The sequence below is a fragment of the Melospiza georgiana genome, chromosome 2 (genome assembly GCF_028018845.1).
Source record: "Melospiza georgiana isolate bMelGeo1 chromosome 2, bMelGeo1.pri, whole genome shotgun sequence".
Classification (NCBI taxonomy): Eukaryota; Metazoa; Chordata; class Aves; order Passeriformes; family Passerellidae; genus Melospiza; species Melospiza georgiana.
The window spans coordinates 34,682,976-34,703,646 of record NC_080431.1 but is presented as its reverse complement, the minus strand read 5'-3'; the positions used below and the strand labels follow the sequence as shown (position 1 = coordinate 34,703,646).

Here is a 20,671-nt window from a genome sequence, read left to right as displayed (position 1 = left end):
AACTTGAGTATTACATATAATATGGTAAGTTGAATGAAGAATTGCTTCTTAATAAGCTACAGAATTCTGCTCGGTGGTTAGTTTATTTACGGTATTTTAAATTTTGATGTATTATAAACAAATGTTTATTATAAACAAATGTTCAATGTATAACTTGTACTTACTGAAGCAGTTCTTTTTTGCATCAGCTTATATCTAGTTTTTATGTCTTTTTATATATCTACATATCAAGTACATTTTGGCCATCTCTTACTTATATAATTTATGCAATGCTAAATAATTAATGCACAATATGGTTGTTATCTTTCAATAAATATTCAGTCTGTGCATGCACTCACAAAACCACTAAAAATCTTCAGGTTTATTTCCTAACATACAGTGTGTATGGAATCTAGAGTTTGTTTTAAGACCTTGAAATGTCACGCATTAAGGTAATCATCATGCTGTTGTATTTAGCAAAATCAAAATAGAGCACAGTCTTTTTGCACACACACAAAAAGACATGCACAGGGCTGAATGCTTCATGCTAAAAAATGTAGATAATTTTCCTTATTAAAGTTTGCAGTAAACTTAAAATGGTAATAAATAACAGAACTTTATGGAATGCAGCAATTATACTTTGTAGGATTTCTTTTTGTGAAAAAAATGCACACAAAATTAATGCATCTCCTTAAAGAGGTATGCTGGTGCCATGAGAGACAATACAAACTAGAAGATGACTCTCTGAGAGTAAGTTACTAAACCATTTTTCTGTGTGTTTCTGTATCAAACTAGCTATACGCACCGTGTGGTTGGCAGTGGAATCAAAGCTCAGTCTGCAAATCCAGAAGTGAAAGTGAAGGGAACAGATCCTGTAATAAGTCAAATTATTGACAAGCTGAAACATGTTATTCAGGTAAGGAGCTTTTTCCTATGGATACAGTATAGTTCTAACTACCACTCTAGTAATGAAAGTGTTAATTTACTGCACCATAAAGGTTAATTCAAGTTTCTGCTGAGTGCACATCCACAGCAAAACACTAGTTGCTCTGTGTCTCACTTCACTTATTAAAAATGATTTAGTTGAAAGGCTTGCATATGGCAGATAAGTGTAGGAAGTGAGGCTCTGGTAGCTGGGCCATCTGTACCTGCGAGCACACAGCTCGGCATTGCAGCGAGCATGCAGAAGCACCAACAGGATGATTCAGGGATATTAACTGGGTGCACATGTTTACATAACAATAAGACATAATTTCCCTCTTCCCTCTTTGTTAAATCTAGGTTCTTTCTTAACTTTGTTTAGATGGCAGATAAAAAAAATAGGAAGTTTGAATGAAAATCACATGCCTGCTAAATGAAAGTTGGTGTTATTTACCTGGTATGCATATCTGTGACTTACTAAATTTAAGGCTTACAAGGAAGTCAATTCCAACGTGGCTCTGTACAGTTATATTATTGCAATAGGTTTACAGGATTACAGGTGTCTCTGGTTACACGCCACATTTATATGCACAGATAGTCAGAACTAGAGGACGAAAGCATAATTCTGTCAAAGAACAAGACAACAGTTATTTTGACAACAACAACAACAAAAAAAAAGCTCTGTATTTCAGTTTAAAATACAAGTTTTCACTCTGATCTGAAGGCTCACTGACCAGAAAGGTTCTACAGGCATTTTTTGTCAGTGACCCATTTAACCCAGTATCCTCTTCACTGCACTGGTAAAAGGAGAGGCTACTTAGGGAGGCCATGAAGCTTCTCGCTGTTATTGTCTCAAATTCCCTTCTCTACCCCATTCCCCAAGCAAGAGAATTAGAGATATTAAATGTCTTCTTCTTGCCTAGTGCATTTATATCCATCTAAGGACTTGCTTTAATTCTGTTTTTACATCTTCTTGACAGGTTTTAAGTACAGTTTTCCACATGGTTTCTGGAGTTGAAATATTACTGATAGCTTCACAGCGAAACCTCTTGGTTCTTATATCTCTAATTGTGAACAATAACTCCGCTCTGACAACCAAACAAAGAGTGCTGAAATAGCAAAAAGAAAAAAAACAGAAAAATTTCTTTTCCATCAGTGGTGTTGTTTTCTGGGAGAAGTGGAATTAGATTTGAAGTTCAAAGGCAACCATTATTCTTTCCTTCTTAAAAGAAATATCTTTTTTATCCCTCCAGCTTCAGCATCATGCTTTTGTCTCTCTTCTTTATTAAAATGCCATCTACAATGGTTGGCAAAATCAATGCAATTTTCACTACAAGAGATGCCATGGTTTAATTAATAACTACAAAATACTATACAAAGATAAACTTTGTAAATATTACTTGGTAAGTTCCATCTATCAGGAGTGCTTTCCTCCTTTTATAATGAAACTGCGCTGTATAGTTTATTGTGTTGGTTTCCTCTAGAGACTTGAAGTTGTGTTGTTTTCTCCTTGAGTGAGTACCTAAAAGACTGGAATAGAAAATTTCCATTATAAAGTATTTCATTTTGAGAGCTTACTTGCCCTTGTCCCTAAAGACTTGAGTGGATCTTGGGGAAAAGGACATACAATTTACATACTGAAATGCTTACTAACCTCCAAGTATATTTTCTTTCTGTGGGATAGTTTCTTTCCTTGTAGCTCTGAGTATGAAAATAGGGTCAAGGGATAAAGAGAGCATCAAAATCCTTAGAGACCTGACATATAAGTGCTTTTCCCCAGCTGAAGAAGCTGCAAAAAAGCTTTCTTCTTCACCATTTACTGCTTGGGAAAAGAAGATGAGGAGTGTAAGTTAGAGACTGAAATACAAAAGATCACCTTTTTGTCCTGTGTGATATGAAAAAAGATGAATCACATAGTAAGCTTACAATGGGGCAGAAAATAAGGGGAGCTTAATGGATTGTGGTGATGCCACAGAGACAGAGTCATACTTAAACATAACACACTATCCAAGCTGTATTTCTGAACTTCAAAATTTTAAATAGCTAATTTAGTGGGAGTAAAACGTATTGGTGAAGTTTTTTCAAAACCAATAATTTCTGAAATTTACAAACTGTATACTTTAATTCATTTTTAGGGTGAAAATAGCAAAAGGGCAGATATTTTTGAGATCCTTTTCTGCTCACATTTAATGTTAACTTAGGAAAACAAATCCAGACCAATCTGCCCTGCATACAGAAACAGACGGATTTCTTAGCATCTCCTCAGTTTTTTTCCTGTTGGTTTTACAAAGGCATAAAAATCCCAAGCAAAGAATTTGCTTTAAAATATGTAAATATCCAATGTTTAAACTGTATTTTCCAGGTTGTCTCCTGTTAAAAACTTTAAACCCCTGAAATCAACCCCTGGCTGCATAAGTGACAGTATCTCTTTTCAGCAGGCTGTGGTTTCTGGGTAGCTCTCCTTTGTGAGAGGCTCACAGTAATCCTCCTTTTTCTGTAAATAGTGGATTTACCAAAAAAATCAATAGAAGTTTTTGATTCTGTTGGACCCCAATGCCTGTAATCTGAGCCCTGGACTCCACAGGTTCATATTCACAGCAACAAAGTGAAGTTACAGGAACTGATATGAACCAGTCAGTGCTGAATATGGCTTGAAAAAGTCACCTTCTTCTGTAAAACTCCTTACTTGTACAGACTAGTACTTTCGAGAGTTTTAAATTATGGACCCTTCTCATTCATTTATCTTCTTGGCAGGCAAATTATGGGTTCAGTGCATATCATTTTTATGTACTGCAGTCTGCAACTATCACTCTAATAGGTAATCAAGATAAGCAAAGTCAGTTTCATATGGTGTAAACAGTAATGGGAATTATTTTCCTTTCTTCCCCAATAAGTTAAAACCATGCTTAATTCATCATTCCTGCAAGTGCAAATACTGAGGTTATGAAGTACATATGATATTTTGGAGCTGTGATTACAGACAATTGGATATTGGTCTTTCCAGTGTGTTTCTTCTTTCAGAAGAGAATCTCAAAAGAATACTGCTTTTGAAAGTAATTGACATTACTTGGAGCTTGTATTTACAAGTTAAATAAAGTCTTCCTCCTTTTAGGAAATCTTGCCATGGCAGAAGATACCCGTATGTCTGCCTGTCTAAATTAGGCAGACCAAATCTCCCTTTGGAGATCTCCAGAGGCACCTACCATTAGTGACTACACTGGAAATTTGAATGCTTCTCTCAGGATAAATGATTTCCAATTTCTCGGTGCAGTAAAAGGCATGTCTGAACTTATTTGGAAAAGATCCCATCTTGCACTGCTATACCACTAGAGTGCTAGCTGATATGCATAAAATAATATTTACCTTCTCCACAAAGGGCTGAAAACTGTCCCTAATGGAATTGATGCTTACATTCCTTAAAGGAGTAAATGCCATTACTTCATATGACATTAAATGCTGGTGACAGTCTAATTTTTCCTTTACTACTTGTCATTATTATTGCATGGTGAACGCTCTGTTTCACCATGCTGCCATTTGCCCATTTACCTGTCTCAAAAAGGTTGCAAAAATAGTGAGATGAGACTTTGTTTTGACACTGATTTGGCATGCTAACAACTAAATTTTCCATCTGCATTTTTAAAGCTTTTATCAATGTACCACAGCACAGTCAAGTTAATGTGTGTTTTTGTAAGAGCTGTTCAAGTATGAATTGGAAATTGGGATGGAATATATTACCTGAATCCTCATCTGCTCCTACAAAGAACCATGTTTTGAAATCATTCATCCACAAGGTGTGGCATTTGTGCCTACTTACTTACGATAACCACCTAATAGTTAAAACCTCCCTGCCTCTTAAACTACTGCCAACAGCTGTATACATGTCACAAATTAGACATTTCAATTACATTTTAATGACTGAAATACAATTCTTTCTCATGGAATGAAGGAATTCTCAAGAGTACAGCATTAGACAGTCACATAGTTTGACCCAGTCTTCGGTGGCACCTTCTTGGAGTCTCACTTTCTAAACTTTTCTTTCCCTTTCTCTTCCTAAATGCTTTTTGTTGATATAGGTTAACCTGCAGTTTGTACCTTTCAATAACAGGTAAGTGGGAAGCCAAATTTCAGTGCACTTTCTGCAGCAGCCATTCAGCATTCATTCGTATTAGAATTGCTTTCAGCTGTGTTTGCTCCTTAACTGCCTATTTATTTTTTGTTGCACTAGGAAAGACTTCCTCACGAGTTTGTTCTTTATTTCATATTACAAATGCATATCTAAATGTTAATTTTGCCTTAGATTTTGGTTTTATTTGGTTTTTTTTTTACACTTTTTGGTTTCATCCAAAGTTAGAACAAATCTGCAGGTAAAGAATAGCTCAGTATGTTGATTGTGTTAATTTTTTTCCCCCAGTGATTTGTTGGCACTGCTTCTTTTTTAAATTGTTTATTTCTGGAATAAATACAATGCTACTGTCTTTTTCAAAGCAAACTCTTGAACATATTCTTGTTTTGGCAAGGCATGATAGTAGAGTACTAGTGCTGTAGGGATACCGGGATATTCCTACTTGACAGAGAAGTCTATTTCATATATCATTGTGTGAGCTGTTCCAGTCTTTTATCCTTTCCATTGAGAGCTGCCTCTGACTGCTGGCTGGTGCCAACAATATGTTAAGTGCTCGACTATTACCACTGCATGTAAAATATTGGCAGAATTCCTGTAAAAACATTGAGCAGTTAGAGATTAGGTGGGAAATTATTTTCTGAGATTCATACTCCTCCCTTTAAAATGTACTTCAACTTCCAGCCTCAAAAGCACACAAAGGAGTGCAGGATTGCTGATGCTTTTCCATCTCTTGGGAGTGAAAAGGTTTTCTTCACAGTTTTGTGACGATAGTGAAGGTATAAACCCTTTGTGTTGCTCACAAAGGTGGTCTGTCTGTATTTGTAAGCCAAACACTAAAAGTTACGTGAACATTCTGAGATGACTGTATGTCTTGGAAAATTATGTGTAAACTCAAACCTACGTATTGTTTACAGGCAGAAGGCAGAAAAAAAGTGATTAGGAGGGTATGCAGTTTAGCTGATGCATCTCCCACTGCTGGGATGCTTAGGAGGTAAATTGAGAAAAACAGTCACCAGCCACATAGTCCTTCTGATCAGTAATTTAATTAAAACACCAGTAATAGTTTCTCTAGATTACTCTGTTTTTCACTAACTAGATTACCAGAGTTATTAAGGGCTAAACAAAGTCCTGTTCATTTAGAACAAATGATTATTTTTGTGAAGTATCTATTTTAAATAGGATTTATGCTGAAATGAAAAAAGTCTACACTGTAAAGGGTTTTCTGAAATTGTTTGTTGTTCAAATTTGTATAAAGCTCTTAATAATGGGCTAATTAAAAAAGAAAAAAAACCCTTAACATTTGATTGTATGTTTTTTTTTCTCCTTGCATTTCTTATAAGGCCTTCCAGAGTGCACAGTGAGAAAACATATTTGTTGATACAGCAGGGAGATACTGTCAATTCTTATCCATTTTTTTGAAGAGAACAGTGGCTGAGAAAATACAACAGCCTTTTCTAGCTACTTAGGTGGATAGTGACACTAGCTGAAGTATTCATTATGGTGCAGATCCTATCTACAAAAGTCTATTTTGCACCTAAGTTGTTTGCTGTTATAACTGGTAAAAATTGCTTGTGTTAGGGTTTTTAGCAAAACAGGACCATTGTTCTACCTTCTCATTTTTAACTACAATATAAAGGGAAGGAGAGGTTTGAGATTTTGGAAGAGCCTGGAGTAGCTCCACCTGCTCCTCATAGAGACCACCACACCCTGTACACTGTTCTAATACGTACTTCTTAAATCAATATTCTCATTTCATTGATAATAGATAGAGGAATATTCTCAAACTGACATGCTTGGAACATGTTTGGTAAAAAGGGAAGAGAAATATAGAGCAGTATCAAATAGGGCTTTAAAAGATTTAAGGAAGTTAAGGAAGATATCAACTCTCTAGTCAGAAGTGAAAACTAAGTAGTAGTTCTAACTTATGAAATCTGACACACGTCACAAAGCCTTCCCATAGTTACCTTAATTGACAGCCTCTTAAGAGCAGAAGCTTAGCAACCCCATAGAGTAATATCAGATCAGGATGGAAAGTATCAACAAAAATTTGAGAAGCCACTTACTGTTCCTGTTAGTACTAATGAATGGCTGATGTAATCTGTCAACATCTCTGTAACATTAAGAAGATACTTTGTATTCAAGCAAATACATTAAAAAGGAGAAAGAAGAGTGGGACAGTAGGTGCCATTGAGGTGTGAGTGCCGTTTCCATGGTCTTGCAGAGGTCTCCTCGGTGCCATGGAGATTCCCATGTGAGGGGTTCCTCCGGGCTGACCCATCAAGGCACTGAGCAGGATGGCTGTGCTGGGTGTCCCTTGGTGCTGGCTCGGCACTGTGTCCCACCTTGGTCTGCCAGCTGTGGGTTGTGTACAGGAGCAGAGAGTGTTCAAATACAGCAGCAGTTCCGAAAATACTGATGGGGATGCATTGCCTTGTGTCAGTCCAAGTGTCACAGCTGAGGAGAATGCTCCTGGGGGGTTGAGGGTTGGGCTAGAAGACCTTTAAATGTCCCTCCCAAACAGAACTATTCTATGATTCTATTGACTCTATGACTATACTGTGTGAACTCATATGCTATAACATCAGGTAATACACATGAGAAATCTGTCATAAATACTATGGACATGAAAAGGTGCTGTCAGCAATTATAAAACAGAAAGCACAGAGGAAACTGGATTGTTTACCACCAGTGATCCTAAGACCAATTCTTAGAATATGTGCAACAGTCATTATACATAATTGTGAATCTAAAATGAAACAGGTACTACAACAACACAAAACACCTTAAAAAAAAAAGCATTTCAAAAGCATTTCAATGGTTAACTGTTAAGGGAAAAATGTTGCTGGTTACAGACTTTCTGGCCTGAAAATCCTTTTTGAGCATGTTGAATGTCTCCTATTTGAGACAGGCTATTTCCTTTTGGTCTCAGTCCTGGGAAATCCTGGGAGGCAGTGACCTGTGGAGAGCAATACAGAGCAAGTCATTTGCTGCAGGCATCATCATCATTTGTTCTCCTTGCCCGTTTGCAAAATAAGCAATGTGTTCTGTAGGCACAAGAAAAATCCGTCTGGAAAGCAATCTGTTGCTCTGAAATCTTACAAACAGAAATCTCATGTTATCTATGAGGGCTGTGTGTTGCCTAAAGAACTCATCTGCTCTTTGGAAGTTTTGGAATTGTGGAAAGCAGCAGCACAGTATGGAGCATTCAGCTGCTTTTGAACACTGTGGGTCCTAAATCCATGTGGATAACACAAACTGTATTTGAAACTGTACCATATAGTTTATGGTCAGAAATTTTGCTCAGCACAACCCTGGTTTTGTCTTGAGAGACTGTCAGCGAACAGTTGAAAAATCAGTACCAAAGGTGAAGTATTTAATTTGCATGAAGTCTCAGCAAAGCTGTTCAGGACTATGGAGTAAAAGGAAGTGTCAGAAACAAGCTGTGCTGTGCATTTTTAAAGCAGTTTTTTGTTTCAAGAGAGAATACAGAAAAATACAAATATATCCTGGCAGACTGTGATTATGCACTAGGTTTGTGGGTAGGTTTCTTAGCTTCCCTCCAGTACAGAAATATTACACTGCCCTGTATTTAACTGACTGATATATTTAAAAAACAAAACCCAAAAGAAGCCTGATATATATGCTAATTCTAAATTCCTTCTAAAACAAGCATATAATAAAAAAAGACATTCACAGAAGAAAACTTGTCAAGATAGAAAAAAATAATAGCTTTGATAGTAACCTGATTGAATAGAGATTTATATTCTTTTCAAGACAGGTTAGCTATTCCTCTGAAAAAATATTTTTTAAATTTAGTACTTAAAAAAGCAAACCAATCTTAATATACTTTATCAAACAGATTGTGCAGTCCAATTTAAATTCTTTAATGTGTTCATTACTTTAAGTGACTTTTCAAAGATTTGCATCTTGAAAGTAATATTAACTTATTTGTTGGCTTAAAACCAGCATACTTACCAGTTCCTTAATGCTGTGTTTTGGCCTTTTCAACACTTGTCTGTGTCTGATAAGCTTCATCCTTAAGAGCAGACCAAGGAATACTTTGCAGAAGATCTAAACATTCTGCTGCCAAATACCCACCCTGACTTGTTTGCAAAGCTCCATCCTTGTAGGTCATGCTTTGGAGAGAAAATGGAGACACATTTTTCTCGTTCTTCTCTGAAGCCAGTGATAATTGTAGTAAACTGCTGCTCTGGCAGGGGGACATTGGTGGGACACTGCTGTTTCCTGTCTTTCCTGTACTTTTATTTTTTCTCTTAGTGAGTCATTCAGCTTGATCTGTGGCCTGCTTCACTGCGCTGATGTAAACAACTGTAGGATAAAAAACCCCCAAGCAATGAACAATTCATTGCATCTCTAAAGAGAACCCTAAACCAATCCTGTGTCTGTAAATTCCTAAACAAAATATACAGAGCCCAGCTTTTCATGTATGATAATGTTTTGATTAGAAACTTCTCTTCTTGTAACTTGCTTGTCACTTCAGTTGAGCAAAGTTAATTAGTCATTAAAAGTAATTACTATCCTCATCTAGTTTACTTGACATGTGATTACTGCATAAATGTCCTCATGGGTACACTGGCCCATACTACAGGCTGAGCAAATGATGAAAAGAAAATTTAAGAGGACTAAAGGCTTATGCTGATAGAAGTACTGTAAGCTAATTTTAGATAAAAGTGTTTTCCTTTATTTTCTGCCTGTTAATGGCATGTATATTTGCAGTGAATACAGAACTGTCCTATCCTTCTATAATCCTTAAGTGTTATTTTTCCAGGATCAGTTTCCCCTTGTCAGCTTCTTATTTCTGCTTCCTCTTTGAAATAATCACATGGGTTTCATCTCATTCCATAAAATACTTCCATGTCATATTCAACATTTCTTTTAACAGGTATCTGACCTTCTATGTTTCCTGCTGGTACGTAGGTCTGGGACAATGACAACCCAGCTCAAAAGCAAGAAAATTGTTTCCCATTCAGTCAGGACTATAACTGAAAAAATTAGATTAAATATCTGAGTTAAAGTCTTACTGTCAGATACTAACTATTCATGCAGGAAAGGAGGAGAGAAGTGTATTATAGCCTCTGTGAAAACTTTTGTCTTTATTGTGATGAAAGACAGGAAGGTATTTCAAAGCGCAAATAATGAATGACTATGATAAAAACACAGTGATAAGATTGAAAGAGGCTGCAAAATTCCAATTCTGTTACCTTGAACTGTAATTTCCTTCTTAATGCAGCTGCCTTGCAACAAAACTATTTACTCAAGTCTATGCTCAGTTTATCAAAGCACACAGATCTGGGCAGACAAAAACCTGCAGCATAATGTGTCAATAAGTATAGCAACATTAATTTTTCGGGAAAAGTGTGCAAACTTCTCTACCAGACCTCCATCACAGTAAGGCTACTGTTTATAAAACTATCCATCATTATTTCCTTTATTTCTTGGTCACCTGATTTTACACCCTTGTCATATACAGAAATGTAACAATCTGCTTTCCAAGTAAGTCTCATACAGATTTTGAAGAATCAGGTAGCATCATAATCATGGAGCATGGTATTCAATAGTTGCATGAATGCACTTTAGGAAATGTTTTTATTTATTGTAATAATTTAATCCATTTAATCTGTTTTTTCCACCTTCTGTTTGACTATTATTCTCCTCTGTCATTTCATTCATTAGAAGTCCTCCTCTAAACCTCTGTACCTGCATGCCACAGTTCAATGTTACATACCTAAATATATGCACCTAGTACATATTTTATCATAGCGGTCAATTTTCCCCCATTCTTCTGTTTAAGAACTCTTTTACAACCTATTTGAAGCCTGTTTGAAGTACCAGCCATCTGGTTCCTTTACAGTTCAGCTACAATTAGTTCCTCCTGTAACAGCTCTCTTAATTTCTACTGTCTATTGTTATTAATTAATCAGATAATTTTTCCTTGCAATTTTTCTTCAATTTTAGATTAACATTGTTCATCTACTTCTGTTTTTGGAGGCATGTGGGATTCTCAAAGTATGTCAGTAAATACTACTATGCAGGGCTTGGGCTTCAATTTTTCTCGCAGCAGCTTAAATGTTGTCTCCAGAGCTTTTTTGATTGGTTTTGTATAGATCTACATGTAGCCTTAATATTTTTTCATATCCAAAAGTTATTACATATCTTCTCCACACAACTCACAGGGTTCACCATAGCCACGTGAGGTACTGTGATTTCTAAGTTACTACATTTAATAAGAGTGCATTTGTTACTGCTTTTACTGGCATTCTGTGCAGGTCCTTCAAGAAACCACTTGTTTGATTTTCTCTGAGTACTTTTAAGGAAGTTTTGTATGAGGAATGTGCTAAGAGCAGAGTGTAAAGTTAGGATTTAGCTGGTGAAGTGGGGACATATCCATTAAGATACTTTTTAAAACATACCACTGGGTTGGTCAGATTTAAGTGTATTTTTCTGCTGGATAACCGTAGTTAAGCTCTGCAGGTGTTGCAAACAGACACTTGTGATTTTGGTGTAAGTAAAATTAAATCTCATAAAATAGTCAGCTTGATATATCTTGGGGGCTTATATGTGAAGATATCACCTTATAAAACATCAGTTTTAAGAAAATTGTTTTCATGCACATCAGTAAAAAGATGTGTATCTTCCTATCTAGGAGGAAATTTCTTCAGTTAGAAACTTTTGTGTGACAGAAGTTTTATCAAGAAACAATGGTTTATGAAAACATAACAAATAATAAAGTAGACAATTTGGGGGAATTTTGAGGAAGCATTTATTTGGAAGTTCTTAAAGAGAAAAAATATCGGTTTTAAATGAAACTTTTAATTCCTACTTATGTTTCCTATTCAATTAAATTTCTAAATTTTCCTAAAACTGTTTTTCAACATGAAGGAAAAACCCCTAGAAAAAATGATTTAACATAAACAAAAAATAATATAAAGTGTTAATAATTGAAATATAGGAACAAATAAGCAGCTCTGAACATTTAAATTCTATTTTAGTTTTATTTGATATTTGTATAATAGTTTCTATTAAAAATGTTCCTCTCAGTCATTCTTTTGAGTTTTGATTCCATATTCAGCTTTAAAACACTTAATTGAAGACTTTTAATTTTTAAAAATTGCATAATATGGAGAATTATACCCGCATTTGTTTATTTTAAGCCAATTTTTCATAAGACATTTTGGTATTATGATCAACGAGGAATGTCATCTGTGCACCCTAAGATTGTGCTCTTTTCCACTGTACTTCTGCATTTTGCAGGAATGGGTGACTTAGTTAAAGACTTAATTTTTAAAAATTATTTATTTTTGATGCTGCTCAATTTTTAATTTTTTTTATTTTTGATGCTGCTCAATTTCTTTCTCTTTTCCTCTTCTTTTCAATCTCTCTCTCTCTTTTGTTTGCCAATACATTTAAAATACTATTAATGATTATTTTTGAGTCTTGCCTTTATTGCTTTCTAAGTTATATGACAGTTTCATTATTCAGGCTGTGAAATATGCAAGTTCCTCCAGGATAGGAATATACTATATTGATATTGTTTGTATTTTTAGAAAAATACAGAGTAACATGAATATCTATCACTACTTTAATATTGAAAGCAAAGTTGTAGCCTGGGTTTAAATCTTGAGTCATTTAAATCTTAAATACTCTAAATAGTTTGCTTTCTCTGCAGGAAAGGGAAAAAGACACCTCTGGAGGCACTTCAGGCTTGAGATATTGTGCATCATACTCTAGAATGTCTCATTTTTTCTATTTTGGCATTTTAGTATAACCACAGTCCAAACTGAGGTACCTTTGTTAGATATATTTGGCCAAGGATATGGAATTTTCTTCATTGTGGGCAACACTGAATTCTGTTTGCATTTGTTCATGTGGACCTAAGGCAGCTGTTTGTCAAGAATAGATTGACTGCTTTTCTGCATCACAAAAATCCTGTATGTTTCTAAAACCTTTTAGAAACTTCCCAGACATGTAAATGCCATTAAACCCCCCGATAAGCTAATTTGTTGGGAGTAATTTGAATGACCATAATAAATTCAGGATATATTTCCATGACACAAAATTTTAGCAGAAATGCCAGTCTTCAGGATGCCCATCTCAGCACTCTTCTTATTCTTGTTCTCAGAGTTTTCAATAGTAGCTGGTTTGGGGGGGGTTGGAGGATTGCTTTTGCCCAGCTCTGATCTGTTTGCAGTATAAAATTAGGGATATGAGAACAACTCTGCAAAGGTAATGCTTTGGAGTACAAGATGTATCTGAAATATAGAAATTCAAGTATAACTATTAAAAAAAAGAGGAAAAATATTACAAGAAAGTGAGGATCCAATTCAAAATCAATAAGCCAAAAATAAAGTCCTAGTGAAAATGAGGAACTCCACAGAAAGGTATTAGAAAGTGCAGGAATTACATTGAATTTCCAGAAGCCATGCTGATTTAAATTCATGGGCAGGAGTAAAATAAATAGTAACAAAAATTTCAGCAAGGAAATAAAAAGTCTCTTTGAGAGAGCTAAGCTTCTGTTCATCTATTCAAGCAACAATGATAATTGCTATGGAATCTGAAGGGTGATCAGTGGGGATGAGGGTTTGGAAATAAAATGTAGATGATGGAGTTAAAGTAAAACATTTTAAGTCTCAATTTTGCTTTAAATACCAAAAGATGGACCACACAGCCATGAATCAATTTAGGGGAAAATGAGGACAGAAGGAGAAAGCAGGAAATGCGAAAAGAGACAACCTGTGTTTACAGAGAGCCTGTGACAGAGCAATAGAATATCTTGTCAGCAGTATAAGATCTTCTCAATATACCATTCAAACATCATGTTTTAGAATGTTTGCTTGAAGGAGTACCACAGAAAAGTTTCTGTAATTCAGTAAAATGGTTGCTGAAATACTATATCAATTAAGTTTAAACTAGTTGGAAGAATAAGGATTATGGAGTTCATAGTGAAGAAATTAAGTTAAAAAGAAAAAAAAATTAGGAAAAGAAAAAGTGCCACCATCTGTTGTCATTATAGTGCAAAGATTCTGTTGTCATTATAGTGCAAAGGTTCTACACTGCTGGAGTTTCATAGCTCCTTGATGTTTCTCACAGGCAGCTCCTCCAGGCACTAACTCTCCCTTGTCCTCACAGCAGCCAACTGATGCCAGCCCCCTCAATCAACCAATCCACTCTTTTATCACACTCTTCTTACTGGTTACAGCTGTGGCCTGTTAATGTCAGGCCTGCTCCTGATCCTTAATAATTAACCCAGCTGCAACCCTTTAGGGGGTAAGATTACTGTCTATACTACCTTTATTTTCTTATATTGTATCCCCCTACAACCATCTCTGTTTAAAGAGCGGTTATTAGACTGCAGAAAGATTACTAGGAATAGTAGGTCAGCATTGCAGCCAGTATTAAATAATTTTGGCTTAAAAAGGTGGTGTTTTACAAATTTGGAAATTACAAGATTTGGCAATCTGAAGAAAATTCAGAAAATATAGAAATTATGGAGAACTAAAACAATCGCAATAGAATTATATACCAAAATATGAAATGAGAGTTTTTGCTGGACAGCTTCTTGTTACAATCCAGAAATTCTATGAGGCTGAATCACATCAGCTGGAAGCAAATGAGCACATCCAAGTCTGGCAACTGACCATAAGATGAATTTGAGACTCCTCTGTTTCCCAGTAATTTGGATTAATAGAAGGCTTGTTATTTTTTTCACAGCTGCAGGTCCAGAAACAGATTCTTCTCACACATTCATCTTCTTCCCAATTATTTTCTGTAAAGTATTTAAATATGGTGACATATGCACTGAGGGAAGGGTAGAATGTACCTGGGTTTTATTGTTTTGGTTTTTAAAAAGCTTTTTCAAGTTTATATCTTCCTCTTCAATAACAAACTAAATAAAAATGAAATTTGATATTTTTTCTACAAATTCTATATGCTAGTTCTGTAGATTTTTATTTTTAAGCCTTATTCTATAAAAGCTTGAATAATAGTATTAATATAGTAGTATATTTCAGTGTGACTGATGAATCTTTGGATAAATATATGAACTGTTTATTTCATTAATCCAGTTGACCTATGGTATTATATTCAACATTTTCTAATTTATTTTCAGGCTCTCTATTAAATTTTAGTGTTTCATATTGTCACAAGAAAAGATGGTAGTGAGAATTTGTATTTTCAGTTCTTTCTGCTTCACTTAAATACCTAAATATTTTGAAACCATCTATAAATATTAAACAGTTCTGTTCTAAAGCTAGATATGATAGCCTGATTCTAGAAAATAAGAGATTAAAAATCTCTTACCTGCTTTGTCAGTATTAGCAACGTAAAAAAATGTTGGGTATTTTTTAGAAAATGAGGATTGTGTCATTTTGTTGAGCTTTTAATGAAAAAAAGAGGATACTGCTGGGACTTAGAGAAAAAATAACACTGCTTTAAAAATTACTATAGTAGTATCTCCTACCTTCTCTTGAATGCTTCTGAGATGCACTGATCATCAGTGCTTCAGCTGATAAAGTGATTTTATTTCAGTTTATTGTCTTGACAGGATCAATAATCCTACTATTAGTAAACACAGTAGAACTAAAAGGCTCAGAGTATTCCCAAACTCCACACACTTCACTAAAATATATTAAAAAATTGATTAACATTGAATATCTGCTGACTCTTTTATAGTTGTAGATTAATTTTAACCATTTTCTGCTCTATTGATATTTTTACATCTAATTTCACAATTACATAATTTCAAAAGACATAAGTGAAACATAAGGAACTTCTCTCTACATTGAACTTTCCATACGATATAATTGCAATCAAAAAATATTTAATGGAAATGTTTTGAGAACATTTCTTTGTTTTTGCTACCCTGATGGTCGTGAACATTTTAGACTGTAGAAGTGGTGAAATTTGAGCCAGGCTTTTTGTAAAACTCTTTAAAAGATATGAGTCTTTGCAAAACAAAATGAAAAAAATAATCTTGCTTTTATGCCATGTCCAGGTAAACCAATATTTTTATTTCCTAGCTGTATGTGGCAAAAAAGACTAAAAGGCTTCTAAAAATATCTTTATTTTTAATTGTAGAAATACTCTCTTAGGAAAAAACCAAACTCTTGAGGTCCTAAGATACTTTCCAACACTTAATTGTTTTTTTAAGCAGTTTTGAGATTAAAAAAAAGTAGAAACAGGCTTTGAAAAAGATTTTTAATACTTATTACTTGTGTCTTTTTCATCCATATCAGACTTGATCAAAGGACTTTCTCTCCCTATTTTAGAAAGTTTAATAATAATGAAAAGGGTTGACTACAGTACCTACTTTGATTATTGGCATATGACATATGGCATTCAGATATTGTTTTATTTTTCTATGTATTATGATTAATGTAAAACTGGATTTAATTTTCTTTTTTTTTTAAAGCTTGTATAATGCTACTAATGAAATTAATTTTACAGAAAAATATTTAAATGAAAATTCTGAAAGAATTGTTTTGAATTATGACTTATTACACTTTTGGAAATTAATTCTATTATTATTATGAATACTATAATGAAAAAATATTTAGTAGTATTCCGTGTTTTGATTTAGTGCCATTTTTTCCTTAGCCATAGATTTATACCATTTTCTGCAATTATAAGTGTTAATGCTTGCCAAAAATATTTTTTAGTGTTTGTATTTTCATGTTTTTTTCAAACTGACTAAACTGCTGACGAAATTTTTGTTTCAAACTGCTGACGAAATTTTTGTTTAAAAAATGCTGAAACTTCATTCAGAAATTCCTTTACCACTGAAAATTACCAAGAAAATGGTTTGGGAAACATAGCTTTGACATAAAATTACTGGTTTTGCAGACTCTTCTCAAGAGTCTAAATCTAAAATTTAGAAAAAAAAAGAGAAATTAAATATTTTTTTTTTTTTTTTTGCTAAGTGCTGACTAGCTTGCACATATTGTTACCTCTGCTGGAATAAGAATTACTCAGATGCATCTGTATAATCACACCACCTTTATCCTATTTTTTCTTAAGGAATAATATTTTAATTTCACTTTAATACAAGTCATTATTAGATAATAAAATTAATGGTTGGTTAATAAAATAATTATTGGTTTTATCTTTAAAATTTTTACTATCAACCTGTTATTTTTGAAAAGGCCCAATATCTCCTGTTTATCACAATTAATTGTCTACTGATAAGAAAAAATTCAGCATTTCTCTTTAATTTCTGACTTTAATGGGAGTTTGATTTAAAGGGTATTCGGTGAGACTGCATAATGTATGTGTAAGGAAGAAACAATAAAGGAATATTTTCTTAATATCTGGAAGACAGGAAATGATGCATTCCTAATTATTTGTGATTTTTTTTTATTATCTGTCTGTTAAGTTTTGATTTCTTTTGCCATAAATTTAAATTAAAGCTTGATTCTTCAGGTGCCATAAATTAGCTGAAATGTATATGGTGTAAAATTAGCTTAAATGTATATGGTGTGTACTGCAAAATGCTTTACACTAACACACCTTTCTCCTTCCCTTGGTTTGTTTGTTATTCTGAGGTGCTCTTCAGAATATTAAATGTCCTTGTGTTGTGAGTTCTGTCATTCTGCAGTTTGAATTTCTGTTGGGGTTTCGCTATGGGTAGGATTAAAATTTGGAAAAGAGTTACTCCATTAACATAAGGTAAATGAAGTGATGACAGTGTTGATTAGAAAAAAGATAAGCCTTTGTTTTTCTCTCCCATCAAATGTTTAAGGTGGGCATATAGGTGCAAGTTAGAGAGCAGTAGATCAGACTCAGGTGTCACCATGACATTTTCTGAAAAATCCCTTTGCCAGGCTTTCTTCTCCTGGGAAGCTGAGAGGCCTCAGAAAAGAATGAAAACAATAATTATCTGATTGCTTTAGAATGGGGTCTGGAGATCGCTTACCAACAGGTGCATCTTTAATTGGTTCCATGTGAACTGTCTTAATTAATGCCCAATCACAGCCAGCTGTGTTGGACTCACTGAGTCACAAGCTTTCCTTATCATTCTTGTGAAGCCTTCTGATGCATCCTCTTTCTTTAGTATAGTTTTAGTGTATCATTTTCTATAATACAATACAATCCATACCAGCCTTCTGAGAACATGGAGTCAAATTCTCATCTCTCACCTCATCCCGGGAACCTCACAAGCAACACACTCAAGAAAAGTTACGAGAAATGAAAACTACAAACCAACAGCTAAAAATGGGCTCTTACCTACCTCAGCCATCCTGCAAGCAGTGTTGCAGCTGCACGGCAATACACACAATCCAAGAACAGCTCTGGCTGAGAGTACTGGAGCCTGAAGACAAATTATCACAGAATCATGGACCTGCTGAGGATGGACAGGATCGGTGGTGATCATACAGCCCAACCCCTCTGCTCAAGCAGGGCCACCCAGAGAGAACTGCCCAGAACCATGTCCAAACAGTTCTGGAATACCTCTGAGATGGAGACTCCAAAACCACTTCAGGCAGCCCATGCCAGTGTATGGTCACCCTTACAGGAACAAAGTGCTTCCTGATGTTGAGAGGGAACCTCATGTGTTTCAGTGGGTCACCACTGGGCACCATCCAAAAGAGCCTGGCTCTTCTTCTTTAAACCCTTCAGGTATTCATGCACATTCATGAGATCCCCTGAGCCTTCTTTGGCTGAACAGCCTCAGCTCTCATAGCCTCTTCTTACACAAAATGTAGTCCAGTCACTTAATTATCTTTGTGACCTTTCCCTGGATTCTCTCCAGGATCACCTTCCCTGACCTGCTGGCAACACTTGTAAAGTGAAGAAGACTACTGGTGGTCTTTGCCACAGGGGCACATCACTGGCTTATCAATGGCTTGGTGTCCACCAGTACCCTCAGGTCCTTTTCTGCCAAGCTGCTTCCCAATTGTGTGGTCCCCAGCCTGGAGTTATTCCTCCCTAAGTGCCAAATTTTTTGTGTGTGTGTTTTTTGTTTTGGTTTTTTTTTGGTTTGTTTTGTTTTGTTTTTGTTGGTGGTGGTTTTTGTTTTGTTGGATTTTTTTTGGTGGGTTTTTTTTTTTTTTTTTTTTGTTTTGTTTTGTTTTCTTTAATGGCTGTAACTTTGATACATACTTTGAAGCAGTGTATTGCTATGAATCTGTGGATTTCATCCAGGCATGTCTTCGCAACATGTTTAATTGCACTCTATTATTTATTTATATACTGTATTCATTATTGGAAATGAATCTGTGCACTTGGATAGATAAATACCAATAAATAACATGTACTTGAACACAAAAATGTAACTCATTCAAAATGTGTATAAAAATACTTGGAGAATAGTGAATGTAGATACTGTGCCTTCAAAGAGAAAGATATTTAGATCAATCTTCAACTTTTAAACTCCAAAACTGCTCATAAAAATTGCAGTTCCAGCTCTCCAGTCCATCCACTCCTTTCTCTCCCAAGTAGAAGAAAACAAAAATATCCAATTTCCAGTGGACTAGTAATAGAAAATACTGAAAAGTGTCCTCCAGAAGTGTTTAGTATAACAGTTGTCTCCGCAATATGTTATCTGACATGAAGTGGCAAAAAAATGCATTAGTAAGTGTTTATAGCACAGTTCTTGCCTAGAAATATCCAAATGAAATTAAATTGCTATCTTAAAAAATCCTTTATTACAGTGACCACAGCAAGCAATCTGTTTCTGTATTAGCAAGAAAAAAATAGAGTAAAATGAACAGTAGAAAATAAGTAAGAAAGTGCAGCTATTATCAAAAGACCTTTGAAAGTACTCATTTTGAAAAATCATTAATTCAGTACTTCATGCTCCCAAATTTTTATAAAATGTACATCTATTTCAGCAAAAGATTTTATTCCTTTATTCCTATTTATTTTATTTGTGCCATTTTTCTATTATTTTTAGCACTGTTTTTTATGGTTTTTTGATAATATTTCAGAAAGCACTCAGAATGTATGTCTCATTTTATGTAAGTTGTCAATGGGAAACCAAGTGGCGGTGAATACTGAGGAGGTATCCAAACTAGCCAAGATATCAGCATCATTAGAGGCTTGCAGAGTAGTCTGCAAATATATAAAGCCATGATGTTCCCAATAAGCCTACTGCCTTTGGAGTACTGCACACCATAAAGTCATGGGAAACAGAAGTGAGGCAATATTGAGAGGTGAGAAAAGGAATGTGTGTGCAAACAGCATTTGCCAGCTTGCCAGCCATACCCTTCAATTTAGAGTTTGGAAGATCACTTAGACTTTGAAAGACTTTTTCCTCAGCTGATTTTCTGACTTTCTGAGCTGGGTAGTGTCCAGGATTTCTGTCTGTTGTGGTCTTCACTCTGTCATCCAACAGACTTATTTTCTCTCAGTTCCCCTAAGTCAAAGGTCAGTCTTAAGCTTTAAGCAAAAACATGACTTTCAAGCACACGAGCAGTTTTGATACTGAATAGCTCTCTGCTTTGCTGCCACACCAAGCCCATTCTTCTTTTGGTTCTCCTAATAGTTTGCCAAAATATTAGAGACCTGCTCCCTGCAAGAGCTTTGTTGGACCCTTATCAGTGTATAAAATACACTGGCAGTGTAGAATAAAGCAAACTATGATTTTCATAGAGTTCTTGGGGTTTTTTTGGGAAAGAAGCTGCAATAATTTTA

General features: G+C 34.9%; 1 protein-coding gene across 12 annotated transcripts in view; it reads left to right on the top strand.

Moving 5' to 3' along the window:
- The window catches only part of GPC5 (glypican 5), a 595,034-nt gene that overhangs the window by 192,225 nt on the left and 382,138 nt on the right, over positions 1–20,671 (top strand). For all 12 annotated transcript variants that reach the window (XM_058045237.1, XM_058045232.1, XM_058045240.1 and 9 more), the window contains one exon: positions 775–895. In XM_058045237.1, the coding sequence (XP_057901220.1) occupies positions 775–895 (121 nt within the window). The remainder of the gene's footprint in view (positions 1–774; positions 896–20,671) is intronic.